Source organism: Lampris incognitus, chromosome 15, assembly GCF_029633865.1.
Source record: "Lampris incognitus isolate fLamInc1 chromosome 15, fLamInc1.hap2, whole genome shotgun sequence".
NCBI lineage: Eukaryota > Metazoa > Chordata > Actinopteri > Lampriformes > Lampridae > Lampris > Lampris incognitus.
The window spans coordinates 42658439-42680938 of NC_079225.1; the positions used below are offsets into that span (position 1 = coordinate 42658439).

A 22500-nucleotide genomic window follows, 5' to 3' on the forward strand; every position below is an offset into this window, starting at 1 on the left:
CTACTACTACCAATAATACTACTGCTACCACCAATACTACTACCAGTAATACTACTGCTACTACTAGCACCAATAATACTACAGCTACTACTGCTACCACCACCACCACTACTACTACTACTACTACTACAATACTATTACTGTTGCTACTACTACTACTACTACCAATAAGACTACTGCTACTACCAATACTACTACTACCAATATTACTACTACTGCTAGTCTACTACCAATACTACTACTACCAATACTAGTACTACCAATACTGCTACTGCCACTACTACTACTGCTGCTGCTAGCAGCGCGTGCCGCAGCAGAGTGGGCTTCAGCTGAAACATCGTCGACATCACAGGAGTCCATCAGTAAAGGAGGCCGGCCATGTGACCCACAGCCCTCTGCAAATACATGCAACACAACGCACACATGCACACACACATGCACACATGCACACACACATGCACACATGCACACACACATGCACACATGCACACACACATGCACACACCGCCATGGTCGCTGTCTTCCCTCATCACTGTAGCATGTAATGCTGGGCGAGATGAAAACATCCTTGTCACGATATTCACAGAGATTTTTACACATAATATGTGGTGAATATGAAACACGACACCGTTTACCTAGCATGCTAACGCTGCCGGTGTGAAAGCCTCAGTTTAGTGTTGGGACACTAGCAACATAACATTAGCTAGGACAGTGACACGGGAAAACGTTCCAAGTAGGGGGCGCTGTCAACCGAATGTAAAAGTGTGACGTCATTATATACACACATATATATACATACATATACATATATACACACACATATACACACACACACACACACACACACACACACACATATATATATATATATATATATATATATATAAAATCCATTTACCATATTTTACAGAAAGATGCTTAAAGATGAATGAATAAGTTTCCTCAACAAATAATTTCTTCAATAAATAATCAAAAATATTATTTTTAACCCGTCGTCAGTGTCACGGTCATTACTAGCCTTACATTGATGTTTTTTCATTTCAGCATATCGCAGGTTAGGCTACTGCTGCGTCTAAGATAGCGGGATATTCCCATCTCCACTAGAGGGTGCTGCAGCACCATCAGCACCCCCTTCCCACGTCCCTGGCTAAGGATAGCTAAAAAGTGTTTGTATAATGCTAATTTTGGCCACGTTGGGTACCGAGCTAAAGTTTTTTTTTAAGTATTTACACATTCTGACTAACTTCAACCATACATATTAAAAAATATATATCGTAACACTTTATAACAACGATAATGTATAAACAAAGCAAAAATACAGATAAGGACTGTTAGCTTGCTAGCTAAAGACAAGCACAACCCACCTTCAGCGACTTGCTTGCCTTTTCAGTCCTTTGCAGCCATTTTAAAAGTATAGATTTCCTTATTACAAACTATGGTTAACTTTTTGGTAAATATAATCCGGGGTCTGTGATGGCCTGGCGGCCTTTCCAGGGTGTCTCCCCACCTGCCGCCCAATGAGTGATGGCATAGGCTCCAGCATCCCCGTGACCCCAGTTGGGATAAGCGGTTTGGATAATGGATGGATGGATGGATGCTTGAATATGCAAAAACACCATGTTGAAGAACCCAGCTGAGGCTGATCACACTGAACACTCTGGTAAAGTATCATATCAAGGCAAAACCAGTTTTCAAATTATACACCTCCAGTATTGCTCATACTTGGATCGGCACTCATCCCATATACCTTATTTTTATCCTAACTGTGTTTAATTCTAACTCAGCCCAGTTAATAACACTTACATTCTTTTACCCTGCTGTGTAAATGTTTGCACGTGTAACTGAGAGCAACACACCATAACAAATTCCTCGTTGGCAAACATACATGGAGAACAAAACCGACTCTGGGACTGTGCTGTGTGGAACTCCATGAATGTGAAGCAGGGTGAAAAGCGTCTGCCTTCACATTCCAGGAGGTTCTCTGCTAACATGTGACCGTGGCTGGTCAGGACAAAAACAACACACCAGTCTGTATTTGTACTCTGCTGCGGGACGGTCGGCACAGCGCCGCTGCATCGTATTCGGCCGCAGAACAACACAATGAAACCTCGAGTCATGTGAAATTAGGTTCACTCGCTCCCCACAAAGGTCACTGCTGTTCCAGTTCCACAGGATAAATACTGTCACCGTGTGTGTGTGTGTGTGTGTGTGTGTGTGTGTGTGTGTGTGTGTGTGTGTCAAAATCTATACTGAATGTATCAAATTCCTGTTTCTGTCTGCCACATAACGAGAGAGAGAGAGAGAGAGGGATAGAAAGACACAAAAACTAAGAGACAGAGAGCGAGAGAGACGGAAAGAGAGAGCGAGAGAGAGACAGAGCGCGACAGACAGACAGAGTGCAAGAGACAGAGAGAGACACACACATACAGAGCGAGAGACGGGAGAGAGAGAGACAGAAAGAGAGACAGAGAGAGGGCAAGAGACAGAGAGACACACACACAGAGCGAGAGATGGGAGAGGGAGACAGAAAGAGAGAGCGCAAGAGACAGAGAGAGAGAGACAGAGTGACAGAGAGAGAGAGAGACGGAAAGAGAGACAGAGAGTGCAAGAGACATAGAGACAGACAGAGCGGGTGAGACAGACAGAGAGAGAGAGAGAGAGAGAGAGAGAGAGAGAGAGAGAGAGAGAGAGAGAGAGAGAGAGAGAGAGAGAGAGAGAGAGAGACAGAGTGCTTGAGACAGACATAGAGACAGACAGAGAGAGAGAGAGAGAGAGAGAGAGAGAGAGAGACAGAGTGCTTGAGACAGACAGAGAGAGAGGCAGAGAGAGAGAGAGAGAGAGAGCGCTGCCTGGTACCATCCAAAACCTCACAATGAGGAACAGTCACATTGACAACAAACTCTTGCCTCTTTGTGTATGTGTGTGTATATGTGTGTGTGTGTTTGTGTGTGTGTGTGTGTGTGTGTGTGTGTGTATGTAACCTAAGCATCCACGTCCATTAAGATACTCCTCTGACCTCTGTTGACCTTCAGCCTTTCATCTTCTCTCCTCTTTCATGGCCCCTCTCTGTCTCTCTTTCTCCCGTCTTCATCAGCACCGCTCTTCTTACTCCCATATGTGTTTCTCCTCTTTCTATCTCTTCTCTCCCCTTTTTTCCTGTTTTCTACAACTGTCTCCTCGTGTCTGTGAATGTTCTCATTGATCCAGGTCGTCATGGTTATCCAAAGGAGTTGAATCAAGTGCAACTGGACTTGGTATATATCCGTGGAGACGTCTCTTCTCTTATCCAAGAGGCTTCCTCAGTTCGTGCCTTTCTGACTAGACCAAGCTAGTCTGACTGGCTGCTGATGAGACCCAGAATTTATCCTCTAGGAGTCGCTAACAGAGCCATAGATATGCGTGGCTCTATGTGATCCGATGTCCAGCCGCGCCCGTCGCCATCGAAGCTATTGATTTGCATTTGTTTAGCAGCGACGGTCATTGGGGGTGTTCGTTTCGACTTCATTATTCAGTGGTCATGAGAGTGGTTGGAGTCGTTAGCGACCGACTGTTTTTCTTGGAGGCTAGGCTTCTTGAGTCTCCTGGGTAGAGATGAAAGGACGGCATTGTAAGTGGGAGATAGGTGGTGTCGCAGACCTCCTCCTCTGTTGAAGGATGGTTTTTCCAGTTTCACATAGATGGCTTCCTTCACCCCTCTTTCAAACCATCTATCTTCCCTGTCCAAAATGTGTACGTTGCTGTCCTCGAAGGAGTGTCTTCTCCTTTAGGTGTAGATAGACTGCTGAGTTTGGCCTGAGGAGTTTGGCCTTGTGTGTTGGGCCATCCGTTTGTGTAGCGGTTGTTTGGTTTCTCCTATGTATAGGTCAGTGCAATCCTCATTGCATTGTACGGCATACACCAGATTGCTTTTCAAAAGGAACAGAAGGAATAGCACAGTCATCCCGTATGTTTCTGGGGTCTCCGAGAAACTCAGGAGAATTTTCAACAAACACTGCATCCCGGTATACTTCAAATCCAGCAACAAACTCCGACAAAGACTGGTTCATCCCAAAGACCGTGTACCACACACCCGGAAAAGCAATCTGGTGTATGCAGGAGTTCTACCAGATAGTGTGGCGCCAGCTCATTTAAAACCTTAAAAACAAACAATAAAATCTTAAAATCAATCCTGAAACAGACAGGAAGCTAGTGGAGGGAGGCCAATACTGGTGTTATCTGATCACACTTTCTTTTTCCAGTTAGAAGACGAGCGGCTGCATTTTGTACGAACTGCAGATGACAGAGAGATGACTGTTCTACACCCACATAAAAAGAATTACAATAGTCTAACAGAGGTAATAAAAATCTTTGGGAGAGAGATAGGGCTTTACCTTGGTTAAAAGTCTTAACTGAAAAAGCTAGTTGTGGCAGCTGAACTAATCTGTTTATCAACTTTGAAGCAGCTGTCAAAAATCACACCAAGATTCTTAACAAAAGATCGATTGTAAGAAGCTAAAGGGCCAAGAGTACCACCAGAGTCATCCAAAAGATCAGGTCATCCAAACACAACAATCTGAGCCTTATTTCCATTAAGACTGAAAAAGTTTAAATCCATTCAAGTTTTGACATCTTTTAAACAGTTCAACAATGGCTGCATTGAATCTTTGCTTTTTGTTTTTATAGGAAGACAAATTTGTATATCATCAGCAAAATAATGAAAAGGAATATTATGTGTCTTAAAAAAATGGACCACCAAGGGCTGCATATACAATGAAAAGAGGTTGGAGCCCAAAATGGATCCTTGAGGGACCCCAAATGTAAGTGGGGCTGCAGTCGAGGAATATTCACCTAGGTGAACTGAGAAACTCCTGTCAGGTATGACTGAAACCATTTGAGGGCAGTACCTTTGATGCCTACGCACTGTTCAGGACATAATAAAAGGATCCTATGATCCAGTGTCAAAGGCAGCAGTCAGGTCCAACACCACCAGAATAGCAGAGCTCCCTGAATCAACGGTTAAGAGAGAATAATTAAAAACTCTTAAGAGAGCAGTTTCAGTACTATGGCGTGGTTTAAAACCCGACTGAAACTTTTCATAAATGCCATGGTTATCTAAAAATGTCTCAAATTGGATAAAAACTTTAGACAGAAAAGGTAACTTAGAATTGGCCTGAACTTAGAGAGAACAGAAGGGTCTAGATTCTTTCTTTTTTTTGATAGGAGGCTGGACTACATCATGTTTAAAGCGGCTGAAACACATCCTGAAATACGAGAGGTATTTATCAAAACAAGAATACTTGTATTAAAAACTTCTTTTAGTATTTGAGAGGGAATACTGTCTAAGGGGCAATTTGTAGGCCGCAGATGATGAACTACCTCTGACAAGGGGAGAAATACAGGCTCAAGCTGATCGAAGACAGCTGGGCACATAGAAAGAATGGACGGGTCTACGGCAACAGAAGTGGGTGAAGACCTAAGTGCAGAACTTTTTGCGATAAAAATGTTTAAGAAAGAAAGTGTGGACGTAACACAATACGCGCTGTATCACAAGGATTTATAACATCACGTCTCGTCACATGTCGACACAAGCACTGTCAGATGTCAATATTTTGGCAAAGGCATCAATCTGTGACGCCATGGGATAAAAATGCGCTGGATACCAGCATTAAGCTAGCTCCAAAACCAGGAACGAGCTTCAGCTGGTGGAAGGGCGAAAGAATGAAATGAAACAATGAAATGAGAGACAGAGACTTTAAAGTATTATAACATGTAATCCTGAAGATTTACAAGCAAACAAATGTCCTTTTTGACTTTATATGAACGTCGAAATCATGAATACTTTTTCAAGTTTTGACAGCTGCCGTCAGGTAGGCTTTTGCATAGGAAAAATACACAGCACATTGTACTTTGTCGTCAACATTTCAACCAAATGCTGAAGAATTAGGCAGGAAGTGAAAAGTTTGAAGAGAAAGCGAAGTTATTGTGTCTAACAAGCAGATATGGCTGAACAAGCTCAGACTTTACCCACACACTGTACACCATCAACACGTACAACTCAGACTTTACCCACACACTGTACACCATCAACACGTACAACTCAGCCTCTACCCACACACTGTACACCATCAATAAGTACAACTCAGACTTTACCCACACACTGTACACCATCAACACGTACAACTCAGACTCTACCCACACACTGTACACCATCAACACGTACAACTCAGCCTCTACCCACACACTGTACACCATCAACACGTACAACTCAGACTTTACCCACACACTGTACACCATCAATAAGTACAACTCAGCCTTTACCCACACACTGTACACCATCAACACGTACAACTCAGACTTTACCCACACACTGTACACCATCAATAAGTACAACTCAGCCTCTACCCACACACTGTACACCATCAATAAGTACAACTCAGACTTTACCCACACACTGTACACCATCAACACGTACAACTCAGACTTTACCCACACACTGTACACCATCAACACGTACAACTCAGCCTCTACCTGACACACTATCTGAATGAATGAAAACAGCGTCTGAGAGATACTACACTCTGTAGTAAAAAACCTGCTTTTTGTTCTGTTGCTTCGTGGTATTCAACACCTGAGTAACTGTAACAATCTGTTCACACACACACAATCTCTTTCTAACTTATATTTTCCCTCACAAATTTACACACTATGTCCGACAAACACAATTTGTTCTCTTATTTTCTCTCTCTCCCCACACTCTCTCTCTCTCTCTCTCTCTCTCTCTCTCTCTCTCTCTCTCTCTCTCTCTCTCTCTCTCAATTCAATTCAATTCAATTCAGTGACGCTTTATCGGCATGACTGCATTAATTACAATGTCGCCAAAACAAAACAGGTCAACAGAGCACTAAACAAAAAACAGAAGGAAAAGGGAAGACACAGATCTGGCAGAAACATAGAACAGCACTTGAACAGCAACTGACAGTGTTTTGGTCACTCACTGACCCTCAGGCTATGGCATTCTGACACATATTGTGCCACAAGGCGTGACCTTTGACCCTCTCCTAAAACAAGTGGCCATTGTTCTTTCACATCCAGGAGTAGAACATTTGGAATATGGTTTTCAAATTTCTCCTGGTATTTTTCTCTGATGTTCTGGAACTTTTCACAATTTAGCAGGAAGTGCATCTCTGCCTCCACCTCACCTGCCGTACAGGGACCACATACTCTTTGCTCTTTTGGTAGCCCAGATGTTGTGTGTCTGCCCTTTTCAGTGGCTAGACTGTGGTCAGTGAGCCTGTACTTGGTGAGGATGTGTCTGTGCTGACTGTCTCTGGACAGTGGACAGACAGTCAGCCAGTTTGTCTTCTCTTTTTAGGGCCGATAACATTCTGATTTGTGTTGTAATTTGGTTTCTATGTCCCAGTGTTCCAGATATGAGTTGTTGCATTGTGTGATGATGTGGTTTACTCTAACGTGTGGTTGGTTAGCGGTGCTGGTCTGAAACTCATCTGTGTCAGTGATTACGGGGTCTGTTAGTTTCACAACCAGCTGACTGAGGGGACTCTGTCTTAGCTCTTGGATTTGGAAAGCTTTAAACTGGAATGAGTCGTGGGGGCTTGATTTAAGGTGCGTCCAGAATTCAAGTGATCTGTTCTGGATACTTATTATCAATGGGAAGCGGTCTAATTCTGACCTGCATGCATTTGTTGGTGTTTTCCTTTGTACGTTTAGCAATTTTCGACAGAATTCTGCATACAGAGCTTCTATTGGATGTTTATCCCATCTAGTGTAGTCTTGCTGACTAAGTGGACCCCATACTTCACTTCCATATACTGCAATGGGCAGGAGGACACTGTCAGAGATTTTGGACCAGATTTCAGTTGGGATGTCTGTTTTATAGAATGTTCTTTTTATTGCATAGAAAGCTCTTTGGGCTTTCTCTTTAAGTGCATTCACTGCCAGACCAAAGCTTCCCGAGGCACTGACCCCCAGTCCCACTGACCCTCAGTCCCACCGACCCTCAGTCCCACCGACCCTCAGTCCCACTGACCGTCAGTCCCACTGATCCTCAGTCCCACCGACCCTCAGTCCCACCGACCCCCAGTCCCACTGACCCCCAGTCCCACTGACCCTCAGTCCCACTGATCCTCAGTCCCACCGACCCTCAGTCCCACCGATCCTTAGTCCCACCGACCCTCAGTCCCACCGACCCTCAGTCCCACTGACCCTCAGTCCTACCGACCCTCAGTCCCACCGACCCTCAGTCCCACCGACCCTCAGTCCCACCGACCCTCAGTCCCACTGACCCTTAGTCCCACTGATCCTCAGTCCCACCGACCCTCAGTCCCACTGACCCCCAGTCCCACTGACCCCCAGTCCCACTGACCCTCAGTCCCACCGACCCTCAGTCCCACTGACCCTCAGTCCCACCGACCCTCAGTCCCACTGACCGTCAGTCCCACTGATCCTCAGTCCCACCGACCCTCAGTCCCACCGACCCTCAGTCCCACTGATCCTTAGTCCCACTGACGCCCAGTCCCACTGACCCTCAGTCCCACTGACCCTCAGTCCCACCGACCCTCAGTCCCACCGATCCTTAGTCCCACCGACCCTCAGTCCCACCGACCCTCAGTCCCACTGACCCTCAGTCCTACCGACCCTCAGTCCCACCGACCCTCAGTCCCACCGACCCTCAGTCCCACTGATCCTTAGTCCCACTGACGCCCAGTCCCACTGACCCTCAGTCCCACTGACCCTCAGTCCCACTGATCCTCAGTCCCACCGACCCTCAGTCCCACCGATCCTTAGTCCCACCGACCCTCAGTCCCACCGACCCTCAGTCCCACTGACCCTCAGTCCTACCGACCCTCAGTCCCACTGACCCTCAGTCCCACCGACCCTCAGTCCCACTGATCCTTAGTCCCACCGACCCTCAGTCCCACTGATCCTTAGTCCCACTGATCCTCAGTCCCACCGACCCTCAGTCCCACTGATCCTTAGTCCCGCTGATCCTCAGTCCCACCGGCCCTCAGTCCCACTGATCCTCAGTCCCACTGACCCTCAGTCCCACTGACCCTCAGTCCCACCGACCCTCAGTCCCACTGACCCTCAGTCCCACTGATCCTTAGTCCCACTGATCCTCAGTCCCACCGACCCTTAGTCCCACTGATCCTCAGTCCCACCGACCCTCAGTCCCACCGACCCTCAGTCCCAGGTCATCATAGTTTAACGTGTGCTCTAGGGCGGTGTTACCTGGAGTAAATAGGTGTCTACTTTCCTGACACCTGGGCTTCTTCTGGAAGATCATCATTTTAGTCTTTTTTAAGTTTACTGCCAGGGCCCAGTTCTGACAGTATTTCTCTAGCAGATCCAGATGCTGCGGTAGACCCTCTTCTGTGGGTGACAGCAGCACCAGGTTATCTGCTAGATCGCTCTCTCTCTCCACACCCCCCCCCTCTCTCTCCACACTCCCTCTCTCTCTCGCCACACACTCCCTCTCTCTCTCGCCACACACAGATACGTCAGAAGGGTTGGCTGGTCTATTTGTCGGCCACCAGCCAACCATCTGCTCCTCTTACTACGCCAGAGAGCTGTGTCAGTGGCCAGGCCAGGTCTGTCATCCCAACAGCTTGGACGCTAAACTGCTGCTGTGTTGTCATTAAATATTCACTCACACACACACACACACACACACACACACACACACACACACACGGTGGAAATATAGAATTGTGATTAAAATTCCCATATGTTGTAGCGTTTATTGTGTGTGTGCCAAAGTGCAATCTGCCTCAATGAAACACAATATAGTGAAGCCATGTACAGGCTTGTGTGTGTGTATGTGTGTGTGTGTGTGGGGGGGGGGGCATCACAGCAGTACCAGAGCTTTTAACTGAGGCCAATCTTGACCTGCAGCGAGACTGTGTCTGTTTCTTAGTGTATTTGTGTTGTGTGTGTGTGTCCATTGTTGTGCAAGGTAGGATTATTATTACTTATTTGGGTCACAAACGACCTGCAGTAGAACCCTGGTGTTCTTCTCTAATCAGAGGTCCTTTAACCAAAACACTCCCTCTGATGCAGGCCACAAGATGCTAACCTCTCTCTCTCTCTCTCTCTCTGTCTCTCTCTCTCTCTCTCTCTGTCTCTCTCTCTCTCTCTCTCTCTCTCTCTCTCTCTATCTATCTATCTATCTAGCTTTTGTCAACACCATGCCAGCTTAGCTATCCCTCTCTCTCTCTCTCCCCCCCTCGTCAACACCGTGCCAGCTTAGCTCTCTCTCTCTTTCTATCTCTTTCGTCAACACTATTCCAGCTTAGCTCTCTCTCTCTCCCTCTCTCCCCCCGTCAACACCATGCCAGCTTAGCCCTCTTTCTCTCTCCCTCTCTCTCTCATCAACACCAAGCTAGCTTAGCTCTCTCTCCCTCTCCCTCCCTCTCTCTCCCTCGTCAACACCATGCTAGCTTAGCTGTCTCCCCCCCTCTCCCTTTCTCGCTCTCTCGTCAACACCATGCTAGTATAGCTCTCCCTCTCTCTCTCATCAACACCAAGCTAGCTTAGCTCTCTCTCTTCCTCCCTCTCTCTCTCTCACTCCCCCTCTCTCGTCAACACCAAGCTAGCTTAGCTCTCTCTCCCTCTCCCTCCCTCTCTCGTCAACACCATGCTAGCATAGCTCTCTCTCTCCCTCCATCTCTCTCTCCCCTCCCTCCCTCCCTCTCTCTCCCTCGTCAACACCATGCTAGCTTAGCTGTCTCCCTCCCCCTCCCCCCTCCCTTTCTCTCTCTCTCGTCAACACCATGCTAGCTTAGCTCTCTTTCTCTCTCCCTCTCTCTCTCATCAACACCAAGCTAGCTTAGCTCTCTCTCCCTCTCTCTCTCTCGCTCTCAACACCATGCTAGCATAGCTCTCTCCCTCCATCTCTCTCCCCCTCCCTCCCTCCCTCTCTCTCCCTCGTCAACACCATGCTAGCTTAGCTGTCTCCCCCTCTCTCCCTTTCTCTCTCCCCATCAACACCATGCCAGCTTAGCTCTCTTTCTCTCTCCCTCTCTCTCTCATCAACACCAAGCTAGCTTAGCTCTCTCTCCCTCTCCCTCCCTCTCCCTCTCTCTCTCATCAACACCATGCTAGCATAGCTTTCTCTCTCCCTCCATCTCTCTCTCCCCTCCCTCCCTCCCTCTCTCTCCCTCATCAACACCATGCTAGCTTAGCTGTCTCTCTCCCCCTCCCCCCTCTCCCTTTCTCTCTCTCTCATCAACACCATGCTAGCTTAGCTCTCTCCCTCCCTCCCTCCCTCTCCCTCATCAACACCATGCTAGCTTAGCTCTCTCTCTCCCCCTCTCTCTCTTCCTCCCTCTCTCTCTCTCTCCCCCTCCCTCCCCCCCCCTCTCTCTCGCAGTCATGATCTCCATCGTCAGTTTGGACACCTGTAACGATGTCTGTCTGTGTTGGACTGACTTGGCCTCAACGCTGCAACAAAAAAAAAACATAAGCTGTCAGCAGTTATTTGAGGGGTGATGAGGAAAGGCGCGACATTTCCATCTCTTCTTTCCCCTGATATGTCAGACTATCTCGAACCCATTCAGCATCTGTTATACATCTTCCTCGACCCCACAAACCTTTCCTTAACCTCCAACAACCGGCCACCACGAAGAGACCCTCTCCCTCATGGGGACAACGTCCCCACAAGGTAGGTGGTTTCAGGTTTTTGTACCCTGATGGGGACCAAATGTCCCCATCAGGGTACAAAAACCTGGTACACACACACACACACTATTTATCTCCGTTGCCCTAAGTCTCAAAATACCACGGTAAGAAGAGAGGCGCAGCAGAGATCAAGATAGAAGCTACACAGCGAGGCATTACAGTCTCATTTATCTAAGCTGTCCTCTCACCAGAGGTCATGCGTCCTCATTCCCGCCCGTCCTGAAGTACAATCTAAACCCTGTCCTCCTTCCACCAAAGTTCACCAGACAAACTGCAACGGTCAGAGGACCACTGTAAATTTAAGGTACGTTCAAGAATAATATCAGGCGGCTTCGTTTGTACACCGGAAGCCACTCCAGCACTCACTCTTTCATGTACTTATACTACATCAGCACTGTGAATAACACTTTCTTTAGGGCTACATGGCAGAACTGAAGTATAGAAGTAGTGTCGTGATTTTACTTTCCACATCTAAAAACCTACATCACAGCAAAATAATACAATAGGCACCATTTTCTTTAATTGTAAAGGATTAATATTGTGTTTTATCCATAACTGCTCTTAGTTGTATCAAGAACGGTGAGGGAGCGGTCTAGTAGTCATTAATATTCATGTACTTGCTTTCCTTTGAGTGACAAGTACAAGCAAGGGTTGGTGGTAAGGGTGGGTGGGGTTTCAAATTTGGATGATTTGATCTGATTGGCTGTATGTAAATGAGTGCCAGATGACATCATGAGTATCAGACAAAATAAAGCGGCTGAGAGAGGCTGAACTATGGGGAACCCTTTTCAGATCATCACAAAGAGTGGATATGGGTACAGGTTCGGAAGCGGAGTTACCATCAGCCACCTCCTACACGTGGATGACATCAAGCTGTATGCCAGGAATGAGCGAGACATTGACTCGCGGATCCACCTCACAAGGATCTACAGCGACGACATGGAAATGTCATTCAGACTGGACAAGTGCGGTCGAATGGTGAGGAATGGTGGTGAGCACTGAATGAGGTGAATTACCAGATGGCAGGATAACAGACACATACGACAGTTACAAGTACTTGGGTATTCCACAGGCAAATGGAAACCACGAGGAGGCAGCAAGGAGGTCAGCCACAGCCAAATACCTCCAGAGAGTGAGGCCGGTCCCGAGGAGCCAGCTCAGTGGGAAGAATAAGATCCAAACTATCAACACGTATGCCCTAACAGTCATCAGATACCCAGCTGGAATAATAAGCTGGCCAAAGGAGGAGATAAAGGCCACAGATATCAAGACACAGAAACTCCTCACAATGCACACAAGGTTCCATCCAAAGTCCAGCAGCCTGAGACTGTACAATAAGTGAAAAGATGGGTGTCAGAGCCACATCTTAGTGAGTGTCAGAGCCACTATGAAGGATGAAACAAGCAACATCCATGAGTACATCAGAAAGAGGCCCCCCAGCATGAACTGGTGAGTGAGTACCTCAGGCAGCAGAAGATAGAGAGTGGGGAGGAGGAAGAAGAGGAGGCATCATGAAAGATCAAGCCCCTCTATGGGATGTACCATCCACAGATAGAACATGTAGTTGATACTGAGAAATCCTACCAGTGGTTAGAAAAGGCTGGACTGAAGGACAGCACAGAGGCTCTGATTATAGCAACACAAGAACAGGGACTCAGGACTAGATCGGTTGAGGTAGGGGTCTACCACACCAGACAAGACCCAAGATGCAGGCTGTGCAAAGACACCCCTGAGACAGTCCAGCACCTAGCAGGGTGTAAAATGCTAACTGGGAAAGTGTACACTGAAAGGCATAACCAAGTGGCTGGGACAGTGTACAGGAACATCTGTACTGAATACAGCCGGGAAGTCCCGAAGTCCAAATGGGAGACACCTCCAAAGGTGGTTGAGATGGCAGAGCTAAGATCCTGTGGGACTTCAAATTCCAGACTGACAAGGAGGTGCTGGCTAACCAACCAGACACTGTGGTGATCAACAAGGAACAGAAGACAGCAGTAGTGATCGATGTAGCAATCCTGAGCGGCGGCAGCATCAGGAAGAAAGAGCACGAGAAGCTGGAGAAATACCAAGGGCTGAGGGAAGAACCAGACCGGACGTGGAAGGTGAAATCCACAGTAGTCCCAGTGGTAATAGGAGCGCTAGGGGCTGTGATCCCAGAACTGGGAGAGTGGCTCCATCAGATTCCAGGAACAACATCTGAGGTCTCCGTCCAGAGGAGTGCAGTACTAGGATAGCTAAGATACTGTGCAGAATCCTCAAACCCCAGGCCTCTGGTAGAGGACCCGAGCTGGAGGAAGACCCACACCACCTGAAAAAGGTGAAAAAGGCAGAGAGGGAGATTTTTATATATATATAAATAAGCCAAGCGACCTATCCAGGGAGTCTCCCCGCCTGCCACCCAATGACTGCTGGAATAGGCTCCGGCATCCCCGAGACCCTGAGAGCAGGATAAGCGGTTTGGATAATGGATGGAAATAAACATGATTCCTAAATATGAATACCACCCCCCATTGTAAAAGAAGGGGAGGAGACAAATGTTCGAATAAACATGAAGGGATTTGTTGCAAATTTTCAAAACAGATTTTCACACATGGAAGAATGACAGAATTTAGGATGTAGGTTCGACTTGAAAACTGTCTGGATTACCTGCGAGGTAAATCTCGGCGGCTCCGTCTCTGCGCCGCTCGTCCCCCGTCCGTCCACGCAGGCACTGCCTGGGATGAGTTCTAACCTTTTCAAGCGAGATCCCGTCCTCTCATCTCGTACCCTGACCTCCCTGCTCTTGGCTGCTGCGATGTCCGGCTTAGCGTTTCCGCTTCGGCCGCACGTGAGCGGGTCGTCCAGTTGACAAACTGAAATGTTCCGACCTTGGATACGAGCACGAAAGCAATTCTTGTTCTGGTGTCTGGACGGGTCCGTCTAGATGGCAGAGTTGCAGCTTTTTATTCATGGACACCGCGGGGGGTGTAGACACTGCAGGGTGGGGGGTGTAGACACCCGTACAGAGCCGGCTGGCCCCGTCAGAGTAACAGCAGTCAGACAACAGCTGGCGTTTAACTGAGGTGTTGTCACCACCCTGTCCATTATGGTATCAACTCCATCCATCCATCCATCCATCCATCCATCCATCCATCCATCCATTATCCAAGCCGCTCGTCCCAGTCGGGGTCGCGGGGTCGCGGGGACGCTGGAGCTTATCCCAGCAGTCCCTGGGCGGCAGGCAGGGAGACACCCTGGACAGGCCGGCAGTCCAGCACAGGGCCTAGCTTAGGGTCTAGCTTGGCTAAGGACTTAAAAACGGACTTGGCACTGGCATTTACAAGTGCAGCAGCAGGGCCTCATAGCTCAGTCGTTAGAGCACTGGTCTTGTAAACCAGGGGTCGCGAGTTCAATTCTCGCTGGGGCCTGCACCCGTTTCCATTCCACGACAACCGGCAGAAAGGTGAAACCCACACACACACACACTTTGCACGAACATCATACTGAGAGATGTTAGTTAAAGCGCAGACGGCAGCTTAAAATTCACTCTCCACTTCCTCTTTCCTCCCTCCCTCCCTCCCTCCCTCCCTCCCTCCTCTCCTCTCACCACTTCCTTGAGTTTGCCGTTTTCTCCTTCGTTTTTACCATTTGCTCGGTCTCCATTCATCCGCCTCTTTCCACCCGTCCATTCCTCTCTCAGCGCCAGACACCAGAAGACACTCGTTATGAGGGTGTCTTTCAAACTCAGCAGCTCTGGAAACCACGGAGACATGATGAGACATGAGACATAAGACACGAGACAGGAGACACGAGACAAGAGACACGATGAGACATGAGTCATGATGTGGCATGAGACATGATGACATGAGACACAAGACATGAGACATGATGAAACACGAGACATAAGACACGAGACAGGAGACATGAGACAAGAGACACGATGAGACATGAGACATGATGTGGCATGAGACATGATGAGACATGAGACACGAGACATGAGACATAAGACATGAGACAGGAGACACGAGACACGATGAGACATGAGACATGATGTGGCATGAGACATGATGAGACACAAGACACGAGACATGAGACAGGAGACATGAGACACGAGACACAATGAGACATGAGACATGATGTGGCATGAGACATGATGAGACATGAGACACAAGACACGAGACATGAGACATAAGACATGAGACAAGAGACAGGAGACATGAGACACGATGAGACATGATGTGACATGAGACATGATGAGACATGATGAGACATGAGACATGATGAGACATGAGACATGAGACATAAGACATGAGACACGAGACACGATGAGACATGAGACATGATGTGGCATGAGACATGATGAGACACAAGACACGAGACATGAGACAGGAGACATGAGACACGAGACACAATGAGACATGAGACATGATGTGGCATGAGACATGATGAGACATGAGACACAAGACACGAGACATGAGACATGAGACAGGAGACATGAGACACGATGAGACATGATGTGACATGAGACATGATGAGACATGATGAGACATGAGACACAAGACATGATGAGACATGAGATATGAGACGTGAGACATGAGACTCGCCAGCTGCCTGACAGGACAGCAGCACGCTGGAGCCTCACACAGGCCTGCAGTTAACCATTATTTTCATCAGTTACTGTATTGATGTTTATCGTTTAATTTCTTGGATTCCCCCCCGCCCCCCCTTTTCTCCCCAATTGTACCCGGCAAATTACCCCACTCTTCTGCACCACCCCGGTCGCTGCTCCACCCCCTCTGCCGATCCAGGGAGGGCTGCAGACCGCCACATGCCTCCTCCCATACATGTGGAGTCACCAGCTGCTTCTTTTCACCTGACAGGGAGGAGTTTCACCAGGGGGACGTAGCGCGTGGGAGGATCACGCTATTCCCCCCGGTTCCCCCTCCCCCACTGAACAGGCGCCCCGACCGACCAGAGGAGGCGCTAGTGCAGCGACCGGGACACACACCCACATCCGGCTTCCCAGTGTCTGTAGAGACGCCCGACCAAGCCGGAGGTAACACGGGGATTCGAACCGGCGAATAGACCGCCACGCTACCCGGAGGCCCCGTTAATAGTGCAAATTTAAACATTACCAGTCGGAGTGATCTGATAAAAGTGGCGACCTGCACCCTGTATTTTCAGAGGGGGGCCCTGATGTCCTGGTGGGAGGACGCATAGCTCACATCGAACCCCACATCCGGCTCAGTCACGGCAACCTGCAGGGAGCGTGCACAGCACAGCACAACACACGTACGACTCCACTCATCACAACAAGGGACGAGTTGAGCGGAGAGCCAGGCCCCGTCTATCTAGACAGCAAATACAGCCTCAACCTGGCACGAGCTTGCAGACAGCCAGGGCCGGTACCGGGTTCAGGTCGGGTACCACACCGGGTCAACGAGGAGGTCACCGCTGACTCAATGACTACAGACTGCAACTTCACAAGTCAAACCCCTGCTGATGTTACCCAGTTCGTAGGAGGGGATGGGGGGGGGTTATGTTTGTGTGTGTGTGTGTGTGTGTGTGTGTGTGTGTGTGTGTGTGTGTGTGTGTGTGTATCCCCGTGACCCTGAGAGCAGGATAAGCGGTTTGGAGAGATGCTGGGTATAATGGGGGAAGGATGCTGAATATGGAGCTGCCAGGGAAGAGGAGAAGAGGAAGGCCAAAGAGGAGGTTTATGGATGTGGTGAGGGAGGACATGCAGGTGGCTGGTGTGACAGAGGAAGATGCAGAGGACAGGAAGAGATGGAGACGGATGACCCACTGTGGTGACCCCTAATGGGAGTAGCCAGAAGTAGTAGTAGTAGTAGTAGCAGTAGTATATATATATTTTTTTTAAATATATATATATATATGTGTGTGTGTGTGTTAATTATATGCTGAGGATACATTCCCAGGATGACCGCCTCGAGGCATTTGATTGGTAGAGACTCCCTGATCATCTCTCTCGCTGTCTCCATCAACCTAGAGGAGGGAGAGAGAGAGAGAGAGAGAGAGAGAGAGAGAGAGAGAGAGAGAGAGAGACTTTGACTTTCAACAATACTTGAATAAAAATCACAAGAAAATTACAACACAAAGACCAACATGGTCAGTAGCACCCGAGTCACAGAATCTAAACCATCTCAGGTCACTCTCCCCAAGATCAGCTCATCATCCACAACACAGCAAAGCACATTTTTACAACACCACACACTGCCAAAACCTTCCCAGATCGTCCATCAATTTGAAGTAGCAAAGATCTACTTTTAAACGAGCTCTTAACATTGTCATGAACACAAAAACAGCATCATCATCCCCACTGCAGGTCTGCAGCCCTTTTGACCGATGGTGGTTTGTACAGCGCTCTCCACTCAGGACCAACCCTGCCCCCCAGACCTAAGTGAGCCCTCCACGGGGTGTCGGGTTTACCATGTAATTTGTCCCCGTGCAGAACTTCAACAAACATTTTCTACACTGACCTTCCATTTGGACCCTGAAGAGAAAACACAGAGGTCCTGTACGGTCCTTAAAATCTGGGGAAATGTTCATTGAAGGGAAAACACCCTTCTCATCGGGTCTAACGGAGCCATTTGAATACCGGGTCAACAGCGTCCGCTCACCACTTGTGAGAGCTTCCCTCCATTTATTAAGCAGCAGAGCGAGGACACGAGTTGGTCTCAGTCCCAAGCGGGAGGCAAGGGGAGCTGCATCGTCCATGTCTGGGCCTGCAAGCTGAACCACATGTCCCAGAGTCGCCACGTTCGACACACAGAACCGCCTCAGCAGAGTTGGCCCCACTTGACGGACTGCACTGAAACGGATGCCATGTGTGACTGGTTCCTGGAGCAGCCAAAACAAAGAGCCGTGTTGTCTCAGTCTCTCTTTGTTTAACAAATTCCACACCTTGAAAAGCCCACAGTAGAAGTCAGGTAGGTCCCTGATGTTAAGCTGCTTCAAGTCCATCAAAACCAAAGATCTGTCCAGTCCCAGGCCACCTAGCTGGCTCAGAACGGTGCAAGCCAGCGACCTCCACACTAACTCAGCAGGACCGTACAGAAACCTTTGCAGGAACTGGAAACGGAAGGTAGCCCCCCTGCTGCTCAGGTGGATCAGGCCCTGCCCTCCTTCAACCCTCGGCAGGTACAGCACACACTGAGGCACCCAGTGCAGTTTGTCCCAGAAGAAGTTGACAAGAAGAGCCTGGATCTTGGACAGCAGGTCTGGTGGGGGGGGGGGGGTCAACAACCGACAGGCGATGCCATAACATTGATGATATCGAGTTGTTGACGATCAGGACTCGACCTCTGCAGGCTAAAATCCACTTCCACTTTGCCAAACGACCTTCGACCTTTTCAGGAACATTTTCCCAGTTTTTAAGAACAACAGACGGATCACCCAGAAACACTCCGAGATATTTCAGCCCCCCCCCCCCCACCTTCCAAGTCAACCCCCCAGGCAAATGGAGCTTTTCTCCAGTACACCCCCAACACTGACAGCCTCGCTTTTGATCCAGTTAACTTTGGCTGAAGATATTAAGCCAAACTGGATGATGTCCGTCTCCAACATGTCAATATCCTGCTGACTGTTCACCAGAATTACTAGATCATTCGCATAGGCTGACAGTTTTAAAGGTGCACTGCAACCTGGGATAGTTATACCCCGAAGGTCAGATCTGAGTTTGTGTAACAACGGCTCAAATGCTAGGGAGTATAGCACGCCCGAGAGGGCGCGGCCTTGTTTAATCCCCCTTTGCATTTGAAAAGGAGCACTCAAGCCACCGTTCATTTTCAGCACACTCTGAATGTCACAATACAGAACCTTAAGTTTGCTAATAAAGCCAGGACCAAATCCAAAGGCCCTCAATGTGAGCCACCGATATTCATGCTCAGCACGATCAAAGGCTTTTTTTTGACCAATGGATGTGATGCCGGCGTTGAGGCCAAACAGCTTCCAGATCTCTAAAAAGTCTCGAATCAGAATGATGTCATCTGAAATCAACCAGCCAGGTACACAGTAGGTCTGGTCCCAGTGAATCACCTGTCCCATCACTTTACTCAGTCTGGTTGCTAACACCTTTGAGAGGAGCTTATAATCAGTGCAGAGCAGTAACACAGGCCTCCAGTTTTTAACAGACTGTGGGTCACCTTTCTTGGGCAGCAAGGTGAGAACCGCCCGCCTGCAGCTCAATGGCAGATGCCCTCTGGCGAGACTGTCATTTAGCACTGCCAGCAGACCCCCCCCCCTCCACCCCCACCCCACTGCCTGCTCCTCTCTATGCTCACAGCTAAACATGTTACTGTAGAAGCTGACAGCACACTTGCGAATCGCAGTATGGTCAGTCAGCACCGGCCCAGTGTCAGATCTTAAGCTGTGAATGAACTGCTTCTGTCCATTCTTACGCTCCAGGCCAAAGAAAAAGTGTGATGGGACATCTACATGTTGAAAGCGGGACCCGACCAAAGCGCCCTGAGCTGAAACACCCAGAAGGTTGTTCAAATGAGACTTTTTCGCTGCAAGTGCCTCAGTACAGCGTTGGTCCCCTGTGGCCTCAGCCGAGCCCTGAAGTTCCTCTACTTGAGACTCCAGAGCTTTCACTGAAGTCATTAAGGTTCGTGTGACATTCTGTGTGTACTGTTGACACAGTTGTCTTATTTGGACTTTTCCAATATCCCACCACTCTTGTACAGACACAAAATCCGATATTGTACTTTGGTGGTTTCGCCAAAAATAGACAAAAGTGTCCTTGAAGTTTCTATCCTCCAGTAAGGCTGTGTTAAAATGCCAGTAGGCACTGTTGGATTGCACACATTTTATAAAGACAGAAACCATTACTAGCGAGTGGTCAGAAAAACCGACAGGGCTGATGATGCAACTTTTGAACACATTAAAGTGATGTTTCAAACAATAGAAACGATCAAGCCTGGCCATAGACATCAAGTTATCCTTAACATGTGTCCAGGTGTATTGTCTCTGTTTGTTATGAAACCCTCTCCACACATCACACAGTTCATGAGCCTCAATAAGGCGAACCAGACCACTGCGAGAGGCAGCATGATGCTCTGCTGCATGGTTCCTGTCCCACCTGCTGTCCTCAGTACAATTGAAATCTCCACCAATGAATAAATAGTCCTCACTGGTACAATTCTCAATAACCTCATCTAAAACATCCAGGAAGACTAACCTCTCCGCTCCCACAACTGGAGCATAAATATTAATAAACACCATTTTTACCTGTTCATACACTGCTGTTAATTTTGACAGGCGGCCTTTAATAACTTCCTCAGACTCGACAGACTGAGGAATAAAATTCCTGGAAAAAAGAATACCAACTCCACCACTGTTACTGGTTTTGTGACTTAAAAAGGTCTCACCAGTCCATCCTCGTTATCAGTGGTACTGTGTGTCTCTTGTACAAAAAGCACATCTAACTTTTTAGGAACACAGCTTGAAAAGAGAGGCCCTTATCCCACCAATACACTTCCTGGCCCTCGTCATGCTGTCTTTTAGCTGACTCTGACTCAGTGTGTGTGTGTGTGTTTGTGTGTTTGCATGCATGTGTTTGTGTGTGTGTGTGTGTGTGTGTGTGTTTGTGTGTTTGCATGGCTGTATATGTTTGTGTGCGTGTGTTTGCATGCATGAATGTGTGTGTGTGTGTGTGTGTGTGCTTGCATGACTGTATACGTTTGTGTGTTTGTATGTGTGTGTGTTTGCATGCATGAGTGTGTTTGTATGCACAAGTGTGTGTGTGTGTGTGTGTGTGTGTGTGTGTGTGTGTGTGAGAGAGTTTGTGTGTTTGCATGACTGTATGTATGTTTGTGTGTGTTCATGTGTGTGTGTTTGCATGAATATGTGTGTTTGTGTGTGTTTGCATGACCACATGTCTGTGTGTGTTTGTTTGCATGCATGTGTGTGTGTGTGTTTGCATGACTGTATATGTTTGCATGTGTGTGTGTGTTTGCATAACTGTATATGTTCGCATGTGTGGGTGTGTTTGCATGACTGTATATGTTTGCATGTGTGTGTGTGTGTGTGTTTGTTTGCATGACTGTATATGTTTGCATGTGTGTGTGTGTTTGTTTGCATGACTGTATGTTTGCATGTGTGTGTGTTTGCATGACAGTATATGTTTGCATGTGTGTGTTTGCATGACTGTATGTTTGCATGTGTGTGGGTTTGCATGACTGTATATGTTTGCATGTGTGTGTGTGTTTTTGTTTGCATGACTATGTTTGCATGTGTGTGTGTTTGCATGACTGTATATGTTTGCATGTGTGTGTGTGTGTGTGTTTGCATGACTGTATATGTTTGCATGTGTGTGTGTGTGTGTTTGCATGACTGTATGTTTGCATGTGTGTGTGTTTGCATGACTGTATATGTTTGCATGTGTGTGTGTTTGCATGACTGTATATGTTTGCATGTGTGTGTGTGTGTGTGTTTGCATGACTGTATATGTTTGCATGTGTGTGTGTGTGTGTTTGCATGACTGTATATGTTTGCATGTGTGTGTGTGTGTGTTTGCATGACTGTATGTTTGCATGTGTGTGTGTTTGCATGACTGTATATGTTTGCATGTGTGTGTGTTTGCATGACTGTATATGTTTGCATGTGTGTGTGTTTGCATGACTGTATATGTTTGCATGTGTGTGTGTGTGTTTGCATGACTGTATATGTTTGCATGTGTGTGTGTTTGCATGGCTGTATATGTTTGCATGTGTGTGTGTGTGTTTGCATGACTGTATGTTTGCATGTGTGTGTGTTTGCATGTGTGTGTGTTTGCATGACTGTGTGTGTGTGTGTGTTTGCATGTGTGTGTGTGTGTGTGTG

At 47.8% G+C, this 22500-nt stretch overlaps 1 protein-coding gene and 1 non-coding gene across 4 annotated transcripts in view; one reads left to right on the forward strand and one right to left on the reverse strand.

Moving 5' to 3' along the window:
* The window catches only part of vash2 (vasohibin 2), a 79711-nt gene that overhangs the window by 31571 nt on the left and 25640 nt on the right, over positions 1-22500 (reverse strand). For all 3 annotated transcript variants that reach the window (XM_056294525.1, XM_056294526.1, XM_056294527.1), the window contains exon 5: positions 17587-17661. In XM_056294525.1, the coding sequence (XP_056150500.1) occupies positions 17587-17661 (75 nt within the window). The remainder of the gene's footprint in view (positions 1-17586; positions 17662-22500) is intronic.
* trnat-ugu (transfer RNA threonine (anticodon UGU)) lies at positions 15011-15083 on the forward strand. The gene has a single exon. It is a non-coding gene; the product is annotated as a tRNA-Thr (tRNA).